The following is a 24,354-nucleotide window of genomic DNA, read 5'->3' as shown; positions in this document are numbered from 1 at the left end:
TTGTCGAAGTTTGTTCACATGTTGATGTTGAAGTCGTGTGTTGTAGTCGAATTATGTTCTAGCATGTAGTAGTCGATAATGCTAGATTTGTTAGCATGTCGAATTTAGTCTGTTTGTTTAACCAAATTGTTTAAGTTAGCTTAGTAGTCTATAAATAGACTAATTCTGTCAGGTTGTTGAGAGAAGTTGATTGTTGTTATTTACTTGTAATCAGTAAACTCTAATAGAGAAAATGAATAGAAAAAATAGTTACAACCAATCTTTATATTTTTCTTCTTCTCTTACATTCTCATTTGGTCTGACCATACCAATGACACCTACTCTACTAAGAATGGATATTCTTAGCTCCCACAAAACAAAGATGGACAACTTTTGATAACACATCACCTCGGCCTTGTGCTCCCATTATGGTCTAAAAGATGAGACCTGGTTTGTAGAATTGTTCATAAATCTATATAGCCAAACCACGAAATCTAAGTTACTGAACTGGACCAATTTATTAACTAAGCTTATTGAAATATCCGTATCTTTTTAACGCTGAAAAGCTAAATCTATACTGGCTAGAATTTCTCCACTGAGGAAATCCTTCGAATTATAGTTAGCTGCAATTTTACTGTTATTTTTAGTCTCCAATGAATCAAATCAACCCAAAAACAAATGGTATAAACATAAAAACAAACTAACACTTTTAATTACATTTATAAATCTTCAAAAGAAAAAATACTTGTTTATTGTATTTATTAAATGACTTGCATTTTTAACCTGCTTATTAGGATTACATCACTGTCACCTCCAGGGAACTAAAAATCTCAAGAATGATTAAAAAGACCAAAAGATTGAATTTAAAACCAAAAAAAAAAAACTCAAACTATCAAAACTAAAATAGGAAACCCAAGTGTATTTAAACATTAAAAAGTTGAATTAAAACATGTTTTGATATATTTGTAAGAACCAATATCGTATTTTAACTCTAATTTATATTGATAAAATGTTACTCAATTTGAGTGTGAGTATTGAAGTTACTATGCTAACAAATAGTCCAGAACATTTTTCAGATTGTGGATATGGATATGGATACTGTAGTATCTTACTTAGCCCTTAATCAAGCAAAACATAATATAATAGATATGCAGCTAACAAGTCCTCATATTAATCACTAGCCCTCAATTTGCACAAAAATTAAACTAGTAATAGTATAAATAGCATCAGGGAAAAACCTAGATAGGATAATGCTTTTAGAGTGTATGAAAATAAACTGGGCAATTAATTGGTAGTAAAACTATGACGGTCATTATGCATGTACCAAATGAAGTCAAGGTCTAGCTAGTCATCAAAAAATATGAAGTCAAGGTCCTATACAAGAGCTCGTTCCGATGCAATCCAAATGCTGATAAAATCACATCAGAAGGAAAACCTACCAACCTCTTCATCTTCGTCCTCATCTATAACATCCTCATCTTCGGAATATATCACTTCATCATCATCATCATCCATTTCCTCATCCTCTTCATCATCCTCATCTTCCTTTTTGTCTTTCAAACCAGTGCTCAAGACTACAGTTTCTCCTCCAGATTTCTCCATCTCCCTCCTCAGTTTATCCATGTTCTCCTTCCTGCGATTTTCCTCCAATCGCAGTTTCTCTTCACGCCTTTTATCAAGATCGGCCCTAAACATCGCATAAAAGAAGTTAATCACTAAGCCATTAATAAGAAGCTAGCTAACAAATGAAAAGTATGTCAAGAGTAGATAATACTTATAGCTTTCCATGTATTCCTCTGCACTGGCATCAACAGCTTTGAAGAAGCCTTCAATTCCTTCACCAGTAACTGCAGAAACTCCAGCTGATCTTAAATTACTGTAAAATTCATCTAGAGCCAAAGAAAGGCTCTGAGTTAAATTTGATGTGTATGACTGATCTGAACTTGCTGCTGCTTGGAACACCTCAAAATCTTTCATCCACTAGACAAATTCAACAAAAGGAAAAAAAAAAGAATATGAATTCAGTGCCAGATGTAAAAACAAGACAGAACACAAGTGCTGTCCCACAGAATTGACGGGGAATTGAACTGCGGATAGAATAATGTTTTAGTTTTCAGGGCAGAAACAAATACATTCAGCTCCAATATGCAAAAGAAGGAGCCCTTAAAACCCTGAATACCTCTAGAATAATAACTCCAATGTTTTAGTTTTCAGGGCAGAAACAAATACATTCAGCTCCAACATGCAAAAGAAGGAGCCCTTAAAACCCTGAATATCTCTAGAATAATAACTCCAACGTGGAAGGGGAAACTATTAACTAACGCAAATACTGCTTAAGGTGTTAGAGAAATCTTAACGACACATAAGAGAGAAATAAAAGGGAGGCATAAAAGCATACCTACGGGAGAAATAAATTATTTAAAACAGAACAATCAGGTCCAACTCTTAATTCGCAAGACAATTGAATGCCATGAACTTGAATGATGTTTTTAAGGTATTGGAGAAATCTTTGTGTAAGACAAAACCCCGTTACAGATACAGCCCAAATGTCATTATTAGCCACTTTAAAAATAGTTCAAAAAGGTACTTCAAAGGTAACACTAATTTGTAGTTTAAACAATTTCCGAGCTAAAACTATCAAACAGATCTTCCAGGTTTACCTCACCTGCTGACAGTGAGTTGGAAAACAAACACGTCCTATCATTTTTTTAAGCTTGCAAGGAGGTAATCTCAACAGCACATAACATAAAATTGAAGCTGAAGAAAGTTGATCAAAAATACCTCCAAGGCAAACTCATGTTTTGCTACATCGACCTTGTTGAATGCCAAGATGAGAGGTAATCTTGTCTTATAGAGGATACTGCAAGCATAAAGCATGTTGCTCATAAAAGTGGTGGGATTTTCCGCACGAGGTGTATCCACTACATAGGCAACTACAGTGGGAAATGTGGAGGCAAAAGCTTCTGTGATGATAGCACCAGAAGCAGACCAGGTGAATATCTCAATCTGACCAGGGGTATCCACGAGAACATAGTCAAGTTGATCTGCTCGCTTCTCAATAACAGAAACTACCTGAAATTGAAGAGGATAAATATTAGTTAAATTGCAATGGAATTAATGTGGGTGGGGACAGAACATATGGGCGGACAATCAAAAATATTGTTAGACAAACAACAAATAAGGACCTAAAGATGGGTCATTGACAATGAAAACCTACGAAACAACAGTATTATCTCAAATATTACAGCTATAGCTTAATTGGATGGGGAAAACATAAATCAAACAAGCCCAAGGAAAGCTCCCTGTCATAAGCATGTATAAAGGTTTGAAACTTTCTTCTTATTTGAATCTTTATGATAGGACCCAACCAAAATAAACATGAAACAGCGATCATGTTACTGGTATTAGTGATATTAATATGATTGAACACCCAGTGCATGCAAATATGTCCTTAATAGTAAAACTTAATTCAACCAAAATAAACACGAAACAGCGATCTTGTTACTGGTATTAGTGATATTAATATGACTGAACACCCACTGCAAACAAATATGTCCTTAATAGTAAAACTTAATTCAACCAAAATAAACACGAAACAGCGATCATGTTACTGGTATTAGTGATATTAATATGATTGAACACCCACTGCAAACAAATATGTACTTAATAGTTAATAGTAAGACTTAATTCAAAAGGCAATCAGTTGATATACTAGCAATACGTGTTGTAATAAGAAAAGTTTACCTCATCGAACTTGGTTGCAAACAAGTTAAGAGAAGTCAAAATTCCACCATTAGGGCCGAGGTTGAACTGCTTCATGACTTCTTTATACTTAACAGTATCTCTTATATCAATATTAGCACCATACGGAAGTGTCAAAACAGCGGGGTCGAGATTCATCACATAACCCCTAATGTTCGATACATGCGTATGCGCAACCAACCTATGAAGGAATGTAGTTTTCCCACTCCCTAAACACAGGTGAGTTAATTCCAACTCTTCATTCATAAAAACACAATCTTTACAAAGAAAACTAAGCTATTTCCTATACAGTATGAAAGTAAATACAATTCTTACCTGCCATTCCCACAACTATGATGATGACAGGTTTCCTTTTGAAGTTAGGTGATCCATTCCCAGAAGAAGAACCTTCAATGCCCAATTTCTTCATAGACTCGCTGAGCTCTTCTTTTTGTTCGTCTTTTTCCTTCAAAACAAAACCACACCATGATTCAGAATTTCAAATTAAACTCGCAAAAATACAAATAAAGACGTTTTTAGGGTTTGACATTTTCAGAAACAGTTAAACTATCATGGATTGTGATTAGGGTTATGAAAGTAGAAAGAGGGAAGCGAGTTTAGAGTGAGTACTTGAGAGTCATCGGTTTCCGTTTCCATGAGAGTGCTATTGACGTTAGGATCCTTTGAAGCGTTATCGATGTCCATTTGTGGATGAAAAAACCCTCGGAGAGTATTGTGGTGGGTGTTTGGAAAGAAGAAGAAGAGAATAAAATGAGAATGTAAAGAAAATATATTAGACGGAGGTGCGTTCGGAGAAAGATGAAAGAGTCATTTTGTTGGTTTTAAACGAAAGGGATGGGTCTAGTAGGGTTTTGTCAACAAAACAATATTAGGTTTAAGCATGCCACTCTCTCTTCTTTCATTTTTTTTTCTTCATAATAATAAAGTTAAATAATGTCTAAGTCCTCATAAGTATATATCATAATTAATTTTAGACTGTTAATTTTTTTTAAAAAATAATTCTTTTAATTTTGTTTTAAAATAATAATTCTTTTACACTTTTTTTTAAGGAGTATGGATCCGTTTTGTTAAAATGATTTAACGTTTGTCTACATGGAGGTTCAAATGAAACTTATTTTGACATGTTGATTTTTTTTTGTTTAATTATATTTCAATTGCAAAACCTTCGTTTTCGTTCTTCTTCTTCTTCTTCACTGTAAGTCGTATCATTCTTCCTATTCTTCACTGTAAGTCGTTCCATTATTCTTCTTCACTTTAAATCTTTCATAAATCCTGATCAAATGTTATCTTCATCAAAGCGAAGTAAAATCAGTTTCTTATCATTTCACTAGTGTGAGCAACCGTTCAGGAAGAAGGTGTGGTTGTAATGCTCGTAAGATATGATATCATTGCAAGAACGAACATAATAATAGGAGACTTGTTAGGTTTTGGTTTGTTGGATGCATTTTGGTAAAATAATAAGTTCAGCAATATGTTGGACAAGATGTCCAAACATATTACTACGACATTGCAGCCTGTGTTGTTTCTATTTCTGGAAGATTAGTTACTATTGTTCCAAAAGATTTGTTTTGTTACTTATTTTAACAATAGGACTTTCATAAACACGCATATTCGCCAATAGATTTGAATTGTGTGAAATTCAAGTCATCGTCGTTGTCTCTTTACTCTAGGTGATTTGTGAACTTGTGTGAATATGCATTATTTGATTTATCGCATGTTTTTACTTTGTCAATTGTATGAATTATTTGCATCATTGTTGTAATTCATTTGGAATATTTTGCATTCATTTGCTTCGGCTATAATTAGTGTTGTACCTTTGAGATCCTCTACATTTTATGTCTTAGTAGTTATATCTATGTTTTTGTCTCATTTTTTAGCCTATAAATTTGGTCTATATCAATGCATTAAGTATTGAGTGTATATATATATATATATATATACACATAATCTTTTTTTCATAAAGATGCGCTACCCATATAAAGGCAACATTCAAATAGAAGGAGTGAGTAATCATGATATATTATAAAAGACATAAACAACCAGAGTAGATTAAAAGAATCAAACTATAAGCACATGCCAGGAAAACATCATATCTATAAGTGATCATAAATCATCCACAATCACCATCATATACATTGGAGTATACAATGCAATTCTCTACATATTGACAACCAATATGCATACGGTACCGACTCAACATTTGGTTCTCCATACGAACGGGTCCTAATCAAACGCAAACCTCGAGCCTCAATCAACTGTGAGCTCCAAGCCCCAACACTGAGCTTGGGACAACCACACATCCCCAACACCAAGATTCATGACATGCCTCTTTAATCAACAACAACGACATATGATGCATAAATATATGTATGCATTATCACAACAACTCAACAACACAAGGACGATATCTCATTAAGCCGTTTAGTTCCTGCAGAACATCAATAGGGTAGTTTACACTCTGAAACCATACATCTCAACTCAAGCATCGACAGCATATGAACATTATAAAACCATGTATGAAATCCACAACATTACATTGTACAATGACCATATATTCACACAATGATAAAGGCGTATAAAGTCAACATAGCCTCGTGCTAATATTTATTTTAGCTCAAGCCTAATCTTAGCTCATAGTCATTATCTCACCTACAACTCAAGTTAATCAATGATAACAACAACGAATCAACACGGAAACATAACAGTTTCCTAAGTCGTTCAACTATGCGGTCATATAGACACTGCATCACGCACACAACCACAACCTAATTAAGTTCTTAACTTCTACCAGGAGATAGTTCAATGCGTTAACTTTCCAACGCTTCGAACAATACATTATTTGGAAATACAGATGAAAAGTTATGAGGTAAAGCGTCAAGATATGTCATAGTTCAAAACATGAAAATTTTCAAAAATTCAACTAATGTAATCGATTGCATTGGCACTGCAATCGATTGACATCAAATACATGTCGCCTTTGCCAAAACGAAAGTTTTACTTTCTTGACCATTCAATCGATTGCACCCATTCATTCTTCAAAAATTTAATTGATGCAATTGATCGTAGTTCTTGAAATTTTTGGATGTCATGTCTATAGTTCTGTTGCCAATAAATTGATCGCCCAACATCTTACAAGCTCTCTCAAGCATGGCCATATATCTCTGTTATGCATCTTGGAGAATTAACAGGTGCTGATCTGCCTGCAATACCATATTATTTTTTAATGATAAGCGCTCAACAATACATGTCCAAAACAATCTAAGGCGAGAGGTTCAACCATCTTTTCTACAATAGGTGCTACTTCAACTCTCTTTAAAGCAATCAACAATAATCTTACTTCATTTACAATTTTTAATATTGATCAAAATGGTCTACAATTAATATAACCAAAATAATAATACATTGGGCACCATGAAATGAAAATTTACCTCCACTAGTAAATGTAGCTTACTCTGCACTTCCATCTGGGCTCTTAAAACCTCATTGACTTCATGACCCATATACATGACATTGCAATTATCAATTAGGTCATGAAGTACCATTGCATAAATGGAGGAATAAATATTTTTGAAATAAACTATAAACTTCTTACTCGTTTGCATCAAAAGCTAGTAATTTAGGAGACTGGTTTTCAGTACCAGGGCTTTCTAGAAGATATGAACTTGATATTTCTTCCATAAAATTTCATTGTGTTAATTAAAAGCATATACTTTAAATAAAAAAAAAAAACCTTAACCAATCTATTGAAAATAATGCTGGTAGTTTTATAAACTAGAAAATTATAAATTAAGAAACTGTGATGAGTGGCATATAATTAAAATTATAGAGAGAAAAAGTACCATCTTTGCATCCCTCGTCAGAATCTTTTCCAGCTTGCTTACCAAGCTTGTACTTCTGCGATGCAATAAAAAATAATGTAATACAAAATAAATAAATAAATTATAAAGTATCTATTACAACTATAGTATCCACAAGAGGAAGACGATGAAGATGAAATCATGGAAATGATGCTATCAAAAGAAGAAACGGGGTCGGAGACTCTTGGTTTGAAGATGTGAAACTTATGCGTTTGGTTTTGTTCAAGTAATTGAAGATGGATGAAGTTTTTCTTCTCCGTATCCGTAATGAAGTTTTGTCTTCTATGAAGCTTTTGTTTCACATGGGTTTTAGGTATCTTTCTTCTTCGCTCAAGTTTTAGGGTTTCTTTTGAGAAAAAAGAGTGAAAATAAGATAATGAATTGTTTCAACTTGCATTCTTTTTAATTTTACAAACTTAAATCAATATATAATATAATAATTCCATGTCATATGATAAACACCCAGCTGGAGTGTCAGGCATGCACAAACTAACATAATTTCATAAAAAATAACAAACAGGATCAAAGTGGCTAACAGAAGTATACTTAAGAAACTTAAAACGAATGTTTAATAAATAAGGGGCTAAATTAAAATATGAAATTAAGTTAAGGGATCAGAGGATGCATTAGGCCATAAATATTTTATTTTTGATTTGAATCTTATTATGTATTTATGATTCGAGTCACACAAAGTATGATTTGAATCACAATTCATTTTGAAGAATATTTTGATTTCTATGATTCAAATCAAATATTATGTGATTCGAGTCAAGAAGTGTTTTCCTAATTCGAATCAAGGGAGCTGTGCCAAATTTTGAACTTCCAAGTAATAGTTTGATTCAAATCATAATATGTCTGATTCGAATCAAACTATACAAAAATCTTGATTTATGTATTATATCATGTGAATCAAACTACACTCAATATTTTGACTTATATCAAAATGCAAATGCTAAAAAGCACATTATCACAAGTCCAAATCCAGTAGATTAAACGTAGGGGTGTCTCAAGATACATATCTAAACAAATAAATGAAACAATCAACTTATAAACAAATTACAAATGAATTAGAAATACTCGGCAAATTTAATCTTACACACAAATCAAATTTAAACAAAATATCAAAATAAGACGATACTAACTGCAATACAATTTCATTCTTCTCAACTAAAAATAAATATCGAGTTAAAAGGTAAGAAACTACTACATGAATATATATTTGCAAGATAAGACAAAGAAGATGCAAAATCATGTACAACAAATTAAATGAACTCTCCTGAAAGAAGGTTGAATCTAGGGCTGTTATCGGTCCGATCCGGTCCAGATATTTGCTATCTCGAGAACCGGACCGAAATAGTAATCGGGTAAATCTGGACCGGACCGAAATAGTAATCGGGTAAATCTGGACCGGACCGAAACAGTGATGGATCATTTTTTGACCGAAACCAGACAGTTACTTCGGATATCCGACAAAAGTATCCAATAAATATCCAATATAGTATCCATTTTTTGTATCGAATAAAAAAATTATCCATTCCCGGATCGAGTAACATTTCGACCGGTCTATTGGTCCGGTTCTACTGGTCCGGTTCTCGGATCCAGAGGTCTAAAAACATCCATCAGACCAAGACAAATGCACACTTAAGAAAGAAATATTGAAAATTCAGTTTTAGACATATTTTAATTAAATTTCATTTTTGGGTAAAATTTCAACTAAAACTTTAATAGAAGCAAAGTAGAAGATAAAAATGTTTTTAGATATTTACTTACTTTCATTTTTTTGACAGAAGATATTTACTTACTTATAAAGCAAAATGTTTAAAATAATAAACAAAAAGCACCCTTGCAATAATTTTATAAGGTTCCAAGTGGTAATTACAAATTAGTATTCTAATAACTAAATTATCATTTTTATTATTAACAAGAAAACACTCATTGAGACAAAGACCCCTTATTCACTCTCTCTCTCTCTCTCCTCAACTCTCTCTCTCCAAGTCTCTCATTCTCTACGCGATCTCTTTCACTGTCTTTCAATTGCGAATATTTTCACCAAAACCACTACAAAATCCTTCCCCATTTCTCACATTTTCGGTTTTCCGTGTCTCTTCTGAGCCTCACTGGAGGAGCTCCGAACCAGTTCATCCTGTTTTTCTCCCTCAGATTTGAGCTCAAAATTGCACACTGGATTTTCACTTCAGATTCAATGATTTGATTAATTGAAGTAAGTTTCCTCCTTTTTAACATTTTGAGTTACCCTTTTGCGTGATTTCACTGTATGATCAACTGGGTAGTTGATTTAGCTGTTTTCTTTGCATAATCATGTGTTGGTGGATCTGTGTTTTTTGTTATGAGTTGGTACTTTAGCTTGGGATCCTAAGAAATTTGGTTTATTTAGAGTGATTGAATTTGAAATTTTTGATTTTTAGTCTAATATTTTCCTGGGTTTGTGGAATCTGAGTAGAGTATTGTAACTGAAACGCACAAAAAAAAAAGTAGTTTTTTTTTTTTAATTCATGATCTTGGTACGAATTTATGGTCAAATAATTTCATATTTTTTCACACCCTCTTTTGGGTTAGACTTAGGAGTTAGGATATGAAGTGGGTTTTGACTTTTGAAGTTGGAAAATAAGGAAATTTATATATTTATAAATTAGGGAAGTGAGAAACTATTATTATTAATTAACTAAAGTGACTCTTAGGGGATTTGAACTTAGTCCTTTGACTCTTATGTGTTTCTGGTAATACGCTCGGGGTTAGTGTGCATGACTATTAGTTGTGTAAAGTGTAAACTAAGTATATCATTGAGTTGTTAGCTTCTTCTATCAGAACAACTAACTGCAGTTTATCTATCAACCAAAACAACAATCGCAATTTATCACTTTAGGCAGTCTCGTGATGAATTACTGATTAAGATTCAATACATATGCTTATATTTTCCTGATTGAAAGTATACATTTTCCTCTGCTGCAGGTTTTTCTTCCATAATTTTCAATATCTGATTCCTTTCTCAGTCTAACACTGTTGCTTTTGGAAATTGTGAATCTCTTATGGCTGGATCATGGCTTTTAAGAATCTGTCTACTGATGTGAAATGATAGATTTTTTAAACTATTATCAGTATCCTTCCAAGAAACCTGCTTGTGAGATCTCAATTTATAAAGTACGAACATGCCTACATGGTGGGGAAAATCATCATCAAAAGAAACTAGGAAGAAAGCAGGTAAGGAAAGTATTATTGACACATTGCACCGAAAGTTTAAATTTCCATCTGACGGTAAATTAAGCACTAGATCTGGAGGATCTCGAAGACGAAGCAATGACACAATTTCAGAGAAAGGGGATCGGTCTCCATCCGAATCAAGATCTCCTTCACCTTCCAAAGTAGCAAGGTGTCAAAGTTTTGCTGAAAGGCCACATGCTCAACCACTTCCGCTTCCTGGTATGCACCCTTCAAGTGTAGGTCGAGTTGATTCTGAAATTAGTATATCAGCAAAATCAAGACTGGAAAAGTCCTCCAAGTCATCGTTGTTTCTCCCACTTCCGAAACCTTCATGCATACGCTGCGGGACAAATCCTGCAGATTTGGATGGAGATATGGTCAACACTTCAGTCTTCAGTGATTGCTCTGCTGATAGTGACGAGCCAGCAGACTCACGCAATCGTAGTCCTCTGGCAACTGACTCCGAAACTGGGACTAGAACTGCTGCTGGAAGTCCTTCCAGGTTGCATCTTCAAACCATAATAAACTTTCAGATAGTACATGTTTATGCATATGCATACCACAATTATCTGTAATTGATTGTATTAGAAAAATATATCTTTTCTACTTTACTAAAAAATTTCCTTGTTTCTGAAGCTTGATGCTCAAGGATCAATCGTCTGCTGCTGTTGCCCAACTGAATTCCAGAGAAGTGAAAACACCGACAAACATTCTAAGTAATCACACATCTTCTACTTCACCTAAGAGAAGGCCTTTACGACACCATGTTCCAAATCTCCAGGTTCCTCCTCACGGTGTCTTCTATAGTGGTCCCGACAGTTCCTTGTCAAGTCCATCAAGAAGTCCATTGAGGGCATTTGGTACAGATCAGGTGTTGAATTCTGCATTTTGGGCTGGAAAGCCATATCCAGAGATCAATTTCGTCGGATCTGGTCACTGCTCTAGTCCAGGTTCCGGTCACAATTCGGGGCATAATTCAATGGGAGGGGACATGTCGGGACCATTATTTTGGCAACCAAGTAGGGGTAGCCCTGAGTACTCTCCGGTACCTAGTCCTAGAATGACTAGCCCTGGTCCAAGCTCAAGAATCCAGAGTGGAGCTGTCACACCTATTCATCCTAGGGCAGCGGGAACATCAACCGAATCACAAACAGGATGGGTTGATGAGGGAAAACAACAGAGTCATCGCTTGCCTCTCCCTCCTTTAACGGTTACCAATACCTCACCATTCTCTCACTCTAATTCTGCAGCAACATCTCCATCTATGCCAAGAAGTCCAGCTAGAGCAGATAGTCCAATGAGCTCTGGTTCACGTTGGAAAAAAGGGAAGCTGCTTGGCAGAGGCACGTTTGGACATGTCTATATTGGCTTCAATAGGTATGTACTTTGGATTGAATGTTCACAATTTCAAAATGGTTCTTTTTAAAAAAAAATCCTAAATATGCGTCTTCACAATAATTATTTGGTTGAAAATGTTTGTCTCTTCTAGTGAAAGTGGTGAAATGTGTGCAATGAAGGAGGTTACTATGTTTACAGATGATGCCAAGTCTATGGAAAGTGCTAAGCAGTTAATGCAGGTACCTTTTAAATCTAGCAAAGTTTGGTAAATAATTAATTTTTTGTCGGGTGCCACATTATATTTTGTAGTTTTGAATTTAACACAGCTTTCAAAATCTAACTACAAGATTTCTCACAGGAAATTCATTTGTTGAGCCGTTTAAGACATCCAAATATTGTGCAGTATTATGGTTCTGAAACAGTAAGTTCTCTCCTTTTCCCGTGCATGATCTTCTACTAGTCACATGAATATTAGTTTCTGGAAGTTTACCTAACAATGGTCAATATAGTAAAAATTTGCTAGCAGTATTTGTTTCTACAAACTACTCACATAAGTTTTTGAATCATCCCTTGCACAGGTAGATGACAAGCTTTACATATACCTGGAGTATGTATCTGGAGGCTCCATACATAAACTTCTTCAAGAATATGGGCAATTTGGTGAACTAGCCATTCGTAGTTATACTCAACAAATTTTGTCGGGGCTTGCTTATTTACATGCTAAAAATACTCTTCACAGGTGAACTATGGCATCTATTCATAATTTCAATGTTTTAAATTTTGCTGCTGCCACGTAATGATTAGTTTTTTAAAAACTGATATATCTATCTCTGAAATTCTGTTTACATGTACAGGGACATCAAAGGAGCAAACATATTGGTAGATCCAAATGGTCGGGTCAAGGTTGCAGACTTTGGCATGGCAAAACATGTAAGCTTAGAGATGATAACTGTCTAGTATCCCTTATATCTGCATTTAAACTGAATGAGTTAGATATGGAAGTTAAATTCTATAGACCATACTCTATGTTGTCCAGAACGTTGCACGATTACTCCCGTTTGTTATACTTATTTATCACTTGATTTGCAGATAACAGGGCAATACTGTCCTTTGTCATTCAAAGGAAGTCCTTATTGGATGGCTCCTGAGGTTCTACTTTTGTTCTTCTTTGGTTCAGTTATTTAGATTTTAACTAATTTCATATTAGTTTTGTCACTCAGAATCTTTGCTTTTTGATGATTTAGGTTATAAAGAATTCCAAGGAATGCAGCCTTGGTGTGGATATATGGAGTCTTGGATGCACAGTTTTGGAAATGGCTACAACTAAGCCTCCTTGGTCTCAGTATGAAGGGGTTAGTAATTCATGTATATACCTGTGATTTTATATTTACCGAGACCCGAAACATGGCAACTTTTTAAAATTATTTCTTCTTAATGTTTGATGTATTTGCATGTTTCTATAACAGGTTGCTGCCATGTTCAAAATTGGTAATAGCAAGGAGCTCCCAACAATCCCGGAACATCTCTCAAATGAAGGAAAAGATTTTGTTAGGAAATGTCTACAACGTAATCCACGCGATCGCCCTTCGGCAAGTGAATTATTGGACCACCCTTTTGTTAAAGGTGCTGCACCTTTGGAAAGACCTATCATGGTTCCCGAAGCTTCAGACCCTATTTCTGGAATTACACACGGAACAAAAGCTCTGGTGCGTAAGCTATTTCCTTCGTTTGAAGCTCAGTTGTATGTGTGTAGTTGTCCATGTTACCATTTGGTGGTTGTTTGTTTGACTTCCATTGCATTTCAGTATCAAATTAGTTGCTTTATCTACACAATAGAACAAACTACGAAACAGTTCATGAAAATTCATGTGGACTTTCCATTATTCACATTTCTTACGGTTTTTAAATAATTGCGCATATCTTTTATCAATTCTCAGGGCATTGGACAAGGAAGAAATCTGTCTGCTTTGGATACAGATAAACTCTTCATTCATTCTTCCAGGGTTTTGAAAAGTAATCCTAATGAAAGGTACCTCTCTCTCACCCACTCACCCACAAATGCATGATATTGCCAATAGTAATCTAAATTATTTCATTAATTTCCAGTGAAACCCACATTCAAAGGAATATATCTTGCCCAGTCTCTCCCATTGGAAGCCCACTTTTGAGGTCAAGATCACCACATCAGAGAAGTGGGAGATTGTCTCCTTCTCCTATATCTAGCCCTCGGACTGCTTCTGGTGCATCCACACCTCTCACTGGCGGCGGCAGTGGTGCCATTCCGTTCAGTAATCACTTAAAACAGTCCGTTTACTTTCAAGAGTGTCTTGGAAGCATGCCAAAATCCTCAAACTACATTAACGGCTCCTCTCACCATGACAATATCGATATTTTTCGAGGAATGCAAATCGGGTCTCACATTAAATCAGAACTCGTTTCCCCCGAAAACGATGCACTCGCACAGTTTATAAGGTCTCCTCATCCAGAGCCATATGACTTTCAATCAGTCTTGGCTGATCGTGTTGGCCGGCAGCTGCTGGGAGATCATGTTAAGATTAACCCATCATTTGATCCAAATCCCAGCTCGTCTTTGCTCAACCGAACTAATGGTTTATGACATCAGGAATCTTCTACGGCCACTAATCTAATCAGCTTTTGAAGTTTCCGAGCTTACCCTTCCGTTACACAGATCCGTTCATTGTTATATTTGTAAGGATATAATAATACAATAAGGAGCCAAAGCACAAGAGTATCTGTGTAAATAAAATTGCATAGTCTTGTATGAGGCACAGAAGTGCATTTTTCATGGCTTCAGGCTTGGGCTTATGGAGTTAAATCCTTGCATAATCAAGTGCCAAACAATGTCACAACAAGAATCCTTTCCTCCTAAGAATCTGAGGGTTAAGACAAAACACGAAACTTTCTGATTTCAAGCAAATGCTGACTTGTTGGGCAGGAGGAATTTGTTTTTGCATGCTAATTTTCAAGATGCAGCATCAATCAACATTTGAGAAGCAAGGAGCATATATTTTTCTCATGTGCGAAAGATACTAGGAATGACAGAGTTAAACGCAATGAATGACAAATGCGATTTTTTGGAACACCATATAATGTCAGAAAAAGGAGATGAAATGACACTACTTTTAACATGTAGACTATTTTTTTTGGGAGGTAAGACATTGTTGTACAGAAGATGGAAACTTTATTGGTGGCAAGTCTAGAATTGGTAGAAGCTCATGCATTTTATATTTAATTGCTGGCTCAATTGTATGTTACTGTTATTGTATCTTTTCTGTACATTTCAACTGTAAAATTGAAGAAATATGATCTTGTGATCCTCTCATTGGTTTAATGTATTTGTTTGTTCCAAATTGGCTGACTTTTCAAGTTGCAACTAGAACTTGTGAGTTTCTAGTTATTGCATCATAGCAATTTAAACTGATGTATCAAAGTTTTCATTACATTTTTAATTTTAGGTTGAAATAATATTGATTAGGATAATTCTCTTGAATTAACAAAAATGTTTTGGGTGATTCATTTTTTCCCCCAAAGTTTTCTTAAAAGCAATGGTTAATCTGTTGGCATTCTGGCAACAACTTCCTATGTGGTTTGGTGTTTTGATGCTTAGTTAGACTAGAGAATGGCATTAGTGAAGTTCAATTCGGAGAAATTTACTTAAATGATGATTTTGGTATTTGGCTTCTTATTAGAAAGCGCAATAGATCTATTATTCATGATTACAAAATTCTGTTATTCTATTTTCATTTGGTTACAGATTATAGCATTGTACTGTATCTATACTTGTGCACGACACTTGTTAGTACTAATACCCCCCACCCCACAAACTCAAGGGGAGTTAATGACCTTGAGTTTGTGTCCGAGTTCCAGAAACTTGGATGAGGATAGAGGTTTTGTAAGGACATCAACTAACTGATTCACACCAGGAATGTGCATCACCTGCATTTGCTTGGTTAGGACTTTTTCCTTAACAAAAAAACAAATCAATCTCCATGTGCTTTGTCCTTGAGTGCGTGATGGGATTGTGAGCCAGCATAGCAGCTGATTGATTGTCACATAGAATGACAGGCTACTTTGTGGAGATGCTTAATTCTTAGAGCAGAGTCTACACTCATAGAAGACCAGCAGTGCCCTAAGCCAGACTTCTATATTCAGCCTCAGTGCTAGATCTGACCACCACAAGCTGCTTTTTGGACCACCAACTGATGAGATTGAAGCCAAAGAAGATAATAATGCCAGATGTACTTCTCTTATCATCTGGGTCTGATGTCCAATCAACATCACCGAAAACTTGAAGTGTAGGAGTAACAATGGAAGACAGAGGGGGACTGATGAAGTCCAAAGCCAAGGGTGCCTTTGAGGTACATAAGTATTCTCTTAACTGCAGCCTAATGTGCCTCAAGAGGATGAGACATGAATTAACACATTTTGTTAACTGAATAGCAATGTTAGGCATGGTTATGGTGGCATATTGAAGAGCCCCCACAACTGACTTGTACATGTAAGCATCAATTAGAGCAGGAGATCCATGCTTAGTGAGTTTGCAAGAGGATTGCATAGGGGTAGTGACATGAGATGATTCAACCATATTAGTTTTAAATAGCAAGTCTCTAATATATTTGGGCTGAGTCAAAACAAGGGATCCATTTGCTGCATTTTTGACTTCGATTTCAAGAAAATAATCAAGGTCCCCCAAATGCTTGAGAGAGAAGACAAAGTTGAGCTTGGAGATGATAATCTGCAGTAGATTATTAGAACTGCTAGTAATGATGATGTCATCTACGTACACCAGTAGATAAACACTATGTCCATTAGCACAATAAGTGAATAAGGAGGGATCACACTTACTAAGCTTGAATTGAAGTGTGATCAAGGCAGATTGAAGTCTTTCAAACCACTGTCTCGGGGCCTGTTTAAGGCCATACAAGGCTTTATTAAGTTTGCACACAAGAGAAGCATCAAAGTTGGTGAAACCTTGAGGCTGCTTCATATAGACTTCCTCCTCAAGAAGTCCATTGAAGAAGGCATTATTAACATCAAGTTGTTGTATAGACCATCCATGAGTTAGGGCAATGGTAAGAATGATCCTTATGGTAGTGAGTTGTTTCATTGAAGTCAAACCCAAGCTTTTGGTGAAAATTCTTTGCAACAAGTCTTGCCTTGTATCTATTCAGAGTGCCATCAAAATTCTCCTTGATCCTAAAGACCCATTTACAGCCTATTGCTTGTCTATTAGGAGGGACATGGACTAGAGTCCAAGTATTATTGTGCATGAGGGCATCATATTTTGCCTGCATAGCTGGCTTCCACTGCAAGTCAGCTAGTGCTTGCTTGGTGCTACACAACTCATGTGCTAGGAGAAGGATTTCTACCTCATCTAAATCAATAACACCAAACTTGCTTTCAACAACAGATACTACAGGTGCATAATCAACAGGTAGACCTTCAAGTATAACATCAATATGATGCGAAGCTGGAACAGAATCACCAACTGAAGTGACTGCATCAACAATAGTACAAATCTTGAGTAAATAGTCTTGCACAAACGAAAATTCTAACGTAGTCGCACGTAATTCAACTCGCAATTGGAATGCTCTAGTGCACATTTACTTTTGGGAGTAGCCGAACAATTGATCCTAGAAATGGTGCGAATGAGTGCACTAGAATTCGTGAAAGAATCTCATTCGAAAGTGTGGACTGAAGCACGACAACAACATTTGATCTTTTTGAATCCAAATCGAGTACGCAGAGTTAATCGTACAAGATATTCGAGCAACATTATCGATGAATTTAGGAGGAATGCGTGCATAAATGACGAATTCAGTGAGGTTGTGCGCAATGATGTACGACTCCACGTGTTGGCGCCATAGATGGAAGTTCTTCTCACAGAGCTTGTGTTCGATCTTGAGAGAGAAGTTGAGATGACGAAGATCGCCGTGAGAAGACGACGCTCATGGAGTTAGCGTGTTCAAAGTATTGGCGGAAGACAACGGCGATATCGCCGGCGGCGTCGCCGGCAGTGAGATAGTCATGGTCGGAGATCTGGTTAGCAATCTGACACCATATTAGAAAGTGCAATAGATCTGTTATTATGATAACAAAATTCTGATATTCTATTTTTCAATTGGTTACAAATTATAGCATTGCACTGTATTTATACTCTGCACAACAATGATCTACTATAGCAAATCACCCCTAGTGTGCTGACAAGTGTCAGATCTTATACAACTAGATTACAACTCTATTATATCTCTAACTATTACTATACATCTCTAACTATTACATCTCTAATACTTCTCAAGAAGCCACTGATAAATTCAAGAGGAAATAAAGTTAATCATATGTAATGAGGAAATATCATACTGCAATTAAAACTAATAAAATATATATGGTGGTTTTTAATTTATTGTCTGCATGCTGGGAAATGGGGTTTGCAATACCTGATAAAATATATATGATGGCTTTTAGTTTATTGTCTGCGTACTGGGAAGTGGGGTTTGCAATACCATATGATATATTTGTCTTGGAAAAATTTCTTTGACAATGACATGATATACATTCAACTTATGAAGTCATTTTGTGCTTCTTGTTCATTAATTTATCATTAGCGTACAGCATTAATTTATTAGATAAAATTTTAACATTTTTGAAAAAAAAAAATCTGTTTAGAATAATAAAATACTATTTATTATTAATATATTTTTAATTTTTGAAATATTATAATAAAAAAAATTATATTTGAACAATTAGTCTAATCTCTCTAAAATTCTCTTTCATACAAATTTTGAGTTCATCCAAATTAGATGGTTTTTGGTATTGTCAAGAAAAAAAAATCTTCCAAAACTCTTTCAACCAAAATATTTTTATTCTTTGCACCTAATCCTTCCTATTTTTTCAAAACCCTCTCCTCCCCTCCAAACTCCCAAACAAAATTTAAGGTGATAGACATATGAGTCCTCTCACTTATAAAGTGCTCAACCTCCACTTTTTAAAACAATGTGAGACTTAAAACTCACACTTGTTTTTCAATAGTTTCTCCCTCAAATGTGAGTCCATCCATTATTTTTTCCATCAAACAAAAACTCTTTCATCCACATGCTTGTAACACAGTTGATAGACACACTTACTTGTCATGGACACTACACTAGAACACGCCGCCTGACCACCAGATCAAGACGAATTTTGACACAAGGAGCCGATTCCTTATATGAATCGGACTATGATAGATCATCACAAACATCCAGTCCGTCATATTTTTTTATGGATAAGCGGGGTGACAAACGGGCATGCCTGTCCCGTTTAGGCTCGTCCCACAAAAGCCCGCAGGCGGGGTGACATTTTTGCTTTTTACGAGTTGTTTTTTCTTTCATTCTTTTAACACTAAGACAACTCTAGTGAAAAAAAAAGGAAATTTTCAGAAGAGAGTAGAAAGAGTGGGAGAAAAGTTTCTATATCGAAATCCGGTGTGAATTGAAATGAAATGGAAAGAAACCTCCTTTATATATGAAAAGGTTTAACTCGAAAAAAAATGATCCATGAATTTTTTATATGTTTTAATCATTAACTTTAACTGTTAATTGATTAACCAACTCAAATAAGAAAAGTTTAAGTTTTAATGTCGCCTAATTGATTAATATCGCATTTAATGGATTAAGAGATGTTATAAATGAATTAATCGATTAATCAATGTAAAATATTTTTCTATTTGATTAACTAAACTTCTAACCAATTAAGCGCATGCTCGTAAAGGTTTTTAAATATTTTATCAAAAGAGAAAAGAGGTTTGAAAATATTTTTGTGTGTATGTGCATTGACTTAATACCTCAAGATTTACTCTTGCCCCTTCTACAATAAATTGATCAATCTAAAGCGCTAAGTGCAAAATCAGACGAACTTTCACACTTTCTCACTTTCACAACTTTAAGACTTCAAGCTCCTATGCTTGATTCAATGTCGACTAACAATTAAATTGGAACTTGAATCATCTGATTGATGAGACTTAACATATATCTTCTTATTTATACGCCATCATTAGTTACCACTTACCACTAGCCATTTGTCATCAACTCCTCATTTGATAGTTATCACAAAAAGCTTTTGAAAAAGCTATCATCATCAGCACCCAAAATCATTTGGCTTATGGAGTTGTCATCTTTAAAATTACTTGACAATTGTCATCATCAAAGTCAATGACAATTATATATGCACAACACATAGATCCACAATATGCATCATAGAAAAAGTAAGAAATCAACATTGACCACAATCGAGGATCATCAAAATCTTTATTCCCTATTCAACTTCCCTCAAAAAGAACTTGTTCATCAGTTCAAAATATCCATTAGAGACATTCCACACCGAATTTAAAGAAGTTTTCCATGTAGTAGAAAGCTCTAGCATGAATCATACCGAGTCATCAAGATTAGGAAGATTTATCCTTATTTCACATCGGATATATACCGTGATACTTTCTAGTGAAAGCATTATAGATGGATGACTCATTTATTTGTTTGTTAGTAAGGCATAGCAAGGTTCATAGGAATGAAAGAACTTCGAGGGAAAATCACCTTTGTAATTGTTGGGGGAACCAAGCACATAAAAAGTCGCCATTCGAGGTGGAAATAACTCAAAGTGACCAACAAAGACTATAACCTAGCCTATTATGTAGCATACATCAGGCCTAGACAAGACTAGAATTTTTTTAATAAAAAAGCATTAGAAATCTTATAAGCTTGTTTAGTTAAAAAGATTAGATCGCATTTCATAAAAGAAGTTTTTTAAATTTATCAGACCAACTTTACTTAATAAAATATCAATAATTTTTTTTTATTAATATATTTATTATGTTATATTTTATATTTTAAATTAAATTATAAATCAATTATCATTTTCAGTAATTTAAACTTATAAACTTACTTTTTTAAACATGATATTTTGTACTTTGAATCGTATTCTATTTAAGCGGGAATTCAGAGTACTTCCACCTTTTCTTATTAGATTATTTCGGAGATGCATCTCTGGAAAAATCAAACGTGAAATTGTTAAAAACAGCCACATGCATGATCAAAGTTCATTTTCATTTTTTTCTTAAATTCTCTCCAAAAACTCATCAATTTTCAATCAAGTTTTTCACTCAAAATATCCATTCTTGTGTCTCATCAAATCAAAAAGAGCTAAAGGACTTGGGATTTAAGGTAAAATTCATTCATTCATTTCAACCTCATGGCTCACATTAATCTGGTTTTAAAGCAAAAAAAGTCACGTAGTAACCGAAAGTGTATTTCCGGATTCTCTATGAACTCATTCGGATATGCTTTTCAGAAAACAGTTTGTGTTGATTTTCCAGCAATCTGTTTCCTGTTATGGATGATTCTTAGTATTTTATGTTTTTGTTTTTATTAGGTATGGTGCATCTCAATGCTATCCCCAAACCTATTGTGTCTCCGGGTGCGCCACATGTAGTAGTGAATGTAGTAGGTATTGGGAACCATTTAAAAAATGAACAAGAGTATGAATTTCGTGATCACATGCTGCAATAGATTCGTACAGAGGCATCGATACTGGGGTTGATGTTGTGATCAAAAGGTCCGATAATGGTTTGGATAGAAGAAGTGCATTTGTGACATTGACATGCAAAAGAAGTGGGAAATATATACCTCCTCTATGGTATTTCAAACGAGAAGATACCGGTTCTAGAAAATGTGAGTGTCCATTTAAGTTGCGTGATTATCGGTTGAAAAATAATAAATGGAGATTTGATGTGATTTATGGTTTGCATAGGAAAGATTTAAGTGAAAAATTATACGGTCATCCAATTGCATGTCGCCTCTTGCGGGAAGAGAAGGAATGTGTTTCTGGCATGACATTGAATTTGGTGCAACTCAAAAACATACTTGCAACCTTGAAACGTAAAATACTAAAAAATATCGCAAATATCAAGCATGTGTACAACAGGCGCTATCAATACAAATTATCGCTTAGGTGGGATAGAACCGAAATGCAACACCTCTTGAAACTTCTAGATGATAATAATTATGTATCTATGCACCATAGATGCGAGGATGGAGCAACAGTAAGAGATATATTTTAGACTCATCTTGATTCCATAAAGTTGTTTAACATGTTTTCCAATATGCTTATAATTGACTCGTATAAGACCAACAAGTACAAGCTTCCATTATTGGAAATTATTGGTGTTACGTCTACTGGGAAGACTTATTCTGTCGGTTTTGCATTTCTAGAGTGCGAAAAAGAGGAAAACTTTACTTGGGCTTTAGAGGTGTGTCAGTCAATGTTGAAGGACCAAGAAGAAATGCCGAAAGTCAATGTTATCAATCACGATACCGCTTTAATGAATTCGGTAGCAAAGGTATTTCCTACTTCTTATGCATTACTTTGTAGGTATCACATTACAAAGTAGGGCTCGAAATGAGTCGAGTCGAACTCGTCTCAGCTCAGTTCGACTCGTTAAGAATTGGTCGAGTTCGAGTCCGAGTTCATGACGAACTTCTTCTTAAGCTCAAACCCGACTCGTTAAGAATTGGCCGAGTTTGAGTTCGAGTTCATCACAAACTTTTTTTAGCTCAAACTTGACTTGTTAGAAGTTTACGAATATCTCGGTTCAACTCGCTTATTTCACGGACTTAAAAGTAATTTTTTTAAAGTCTATTTATATATATATATATATATATATATATATATATATATATATATATATATATGACATTTTTAATTAATATTTTTATAAATATAAAATATAAAAATAAAATAAAAGTTATAAGATTGGAATTTATACGATGTTACACTTGAGAATATAAATTATCAATTAAAAACGTTAGATTAAAATAAAATATGATATTAAGATTTAGAGCAATTCTTTAAACCTACTCTTAAAGACAATATAATTTATCTTATATATAATCGAATTGACTCATGAACCTAACGAGTCTAACTATGTATATTTCAAGTTCAGCTCATTTAGTTAACGAACTTAATTTTTAACTCATACTCAGCTCATTTGGTTCATGAACCTAGTTCAACCATTTAATTTTTGAATCGAGTTTCAAACTATTTTTGAGTTAGTTTGGTTCATTGCCAGCCCTATTACAAAGAATGTGAAAAGTCGGGTTAAACCTGCGGTAGGGAAAAAGCAGATAGGGGTCGATGATGAAAAAATGGTCAAGGCGACCGTTATTGTATGGAAAATTATGGATGCATGGAATGTTATAATAAATACTTCTACAAAAGAGCTTTATATTGATGTTGTTATACATTTCATGAAGGTGTGCGAGAAATATCTCGCTTTATTGAAATATGTTGAAAGTATAATTTTGGACCAGGTAAAAGAGAAGATTGTCTGTGCTTGGACCGGTCAGGTTAGACACCTTGGAAATACAACAACAAACCGAGTTGAGTCTGATCATGCTTGTTTGAAGAATTGGTTGGGAAATAGCAAGGGTGATTTGTGTGCGGATTGGGATTCTGTGAACCGAATCATACAAAACAAGCATAATGAGATACAAACATCATTTGGTTGTAGTATCACAGTGTTGGAACACAAGTTCAAAGACAACACTATATATTCTCAATTGGTCAATAACATATCTCAATCAACTTTGAATTATATTTTTCACAAAACCAAACGAGCTGATAATTTAGGTTCCGCTAGCTCATAGTGTGGTTGCACACTTGTGAGAACCTATGGTATTCCATGTGCTTATGTTATATCTAAGAAGGTGAAACTTGATAGCGCGATACAAATATACGAAGTCTTCAGTCATTGGAAGAGGCTCGATTTTGATGATGATGGTGTCATGAAAGACGGTAAATCAAATATCTCCATCTTGAATGAATGGGAAGCGTAACAAGAATTTTTTTTGAAAGCCGATGACCACACGAAACTCCACATCAAAAGAGCAATTGAGGAAGATTGCATTTCCGGAGACCACATTCTTGAAACCACCCTCTCAACTGGTAAAAACAAAAGGAGCACCTAAGAATGTCAAACCTACACCAAGTGACAATTCTACAATGCGGAGTCCATCATATTTTGAACACATTGACAAACTTTTTCCTGATACACCAACTCTGAAATCTCAGAAAAGAGTTTTCAAAGGAGCTCGCATTAGAAAACCACCTCTTTCACCACCTCCAACAAAAATCCCATTCATTGAGGAGATGC

General features: G+C 34.9%; 3 protein-coding genes across 3 annotated transcripts; 2 read left to right on the top strand and 1 right to left on the bottom strand.

The window, feature by feature from the left end:
* Positions 1–1,245: 1,245 nt before the first annotated feature.
* On the bottom strand, positions 1,246–4,592 carry LOC131643576 (GPN-loop GTPase QQT2). Its single transcript, XM_058913836.1, has 6 exons — positions 4,351–4,592; positions 4,057–4,186; positions 3,724–3,950; positions 2,761–3,051; positions 1,754–1,959; positions 1,246–1,666 (listed from the first exon to the last, which is right to left on the bottom strand). Exons 1-6 carry the CDS (start codon positions 4,423–4,425, stop codon positions 1,402–1,404), a joined length of 1,194 nt encoding a protein of 397 aa, XP_058769819.1. The 5' UTR covers positions 4,426–4,592; the 3' UTR covers positions 1,246–1,401.
* Positions 4,593–9,524: 4,932 nt separating this feature from the next.
* Positions 9,525–15,526, top strand: LOC131643575 (mitogen-activated protein kinase kinase kinase YODA-like). The gene is made up of 12 exons (XM_058913835.1): positions 9,525–9,819; positions 10,569–11,319; positions 11,454–12,194; positions 12,307–12,394; positions 12,514–12,576; positions 12,734–12,894; positions 13,010–13,085; positions 13,245–13,304; positions 13,400–13,507; positions 13,622–13,861; positions 14,093–14,184; positions 14,262–15,526. The coding sequence occupies exons 2-12, from the start codon at positions 10,766–10,768 to the stop codon at positions 14,770–14,772; spliced, it is 2,694 nt and encodes an 897-aa protein (XP_058769818.1). The 5' UTR covers positions 9,525–9,819; positions 10,569–10,765; the 3' UTR covers positions 14,773–15,526.
* A 2,517-nt stretch (positions 15,527–18,043) lies between these two features.
* Positions 18,044–23,848, top strand: LOC131649464 (uncharacterized). The gene is made up of 5 exons (XM_058919226.1): positions 18,044–18,131; positions 21,576–21,650; positions 21,713–22,245; positions 22,330–22,542; positions 23,456–23,848. The coding sequence occupies exons 1-5, from the start codon at positions 18,044–18,046 to the stop codon at positions 23,846–23,848; spliced, it is 1,302 nt and encodes a 433-aa protein (XP_058775209.1).
* Positions 23,849–24,354: the final 506 nt, after the last annotated feature.

The sequence above is a fragment of the Vicia villosa genome, linkage group LG1 (genome assembly GCF_029867415.1).
Source record: "Vicia villosa cultivar HV-30 ecotype Madison, WI linkage group LG1, Vvil1.0, whole genome shotgun sequence".
In the NCBI taxonomy this organism is placed as follows: domain Eukaryota; kingdom Viridiplantae; phylum Streptophyta; class Magnoliopsida; order Fabales; family Fabaceae; genus Vicia; species Vicia villosa.
The sequence above is the reverse complement of the archived record's forward strand: the minus strand, read 5'-3'. Positions and strand labels throughout refer to the sequence as shown.

What these genes read in the sequence shown, in the direction of transcription:
- LOC131643576 (XM_058913836.1), bottom strand. Translation starts at nt 4,425, where the DNA reads ATGGACATCGATAACGCTTCAAAGGATCCTAACGTCAATAGCACTCTC. An exon ending in CATAGTTGTGGGAATGGCAG is followed by an intron (nt 3,951 to 4,056) that starts GTAAGAATTGTA and finishes ACCTGTGTTTAG; the next exon opens with GGAGTGGGAAAACTACATTC. An exon ending in GAATACATGGAAAGCTATAA is followed by an intron (nt 1,667 to 1,753) that starts GTATTATCTACT and finishes TGCGATGTTTAG; the next exon opens with GGCCGATCTTGATAAAAGGC.
- LOC131643575 (XM_058913835.1), top strand. Translation starts at nt 10,766, where the DNA reads ATGCCTACATGGTGGGGAAAATCATCATCAAAAGAAACTAGGAAGAAA. An exon ending in ACTTTGGCATGGCAAAACAT is followed by an intron (nt 13,086 to 13,244) that starts GTAAGCTTAGAG and finishes CTTGATTTGCAG; the next exon opens with ATAACAGGGCAATACTGTCC. An exon ending in CTTATTGGATGGCTCCTGAG is followed by an intron (nt 13,305 to 13,399) that starts GTTCTACTTTTG and finishes TTGATGATTTAG; the next exon opens with GTTATAAAGAATTCCAAGGA.
- LOC131649464 (XM_058919226.1), top strand. Translation starts at nt 18,044, where the DNA reads ATGGAAGTTCTTCTCACAGAGCTTGTGTTCGATCTTGAGAGAGAAGTT. An exon ending in GAGAAGACGACGCTCATGGA is followed by an intron (nt 18,132 to 21,575) that starts GTTAGCGTGTTC and finishes TGTTTTTATTAG; the next exon opens with GTATGGTGCATCTCAATGCT. An exon ending in GATGCGAGGATGGAGCAACA is followed by an intron (nt 22,246 to 22,329) that starts GTAAGAGATATA and finishes GACTCGTATAAG; the next exon opens with ACCAACAAGTACAAGCTTCC.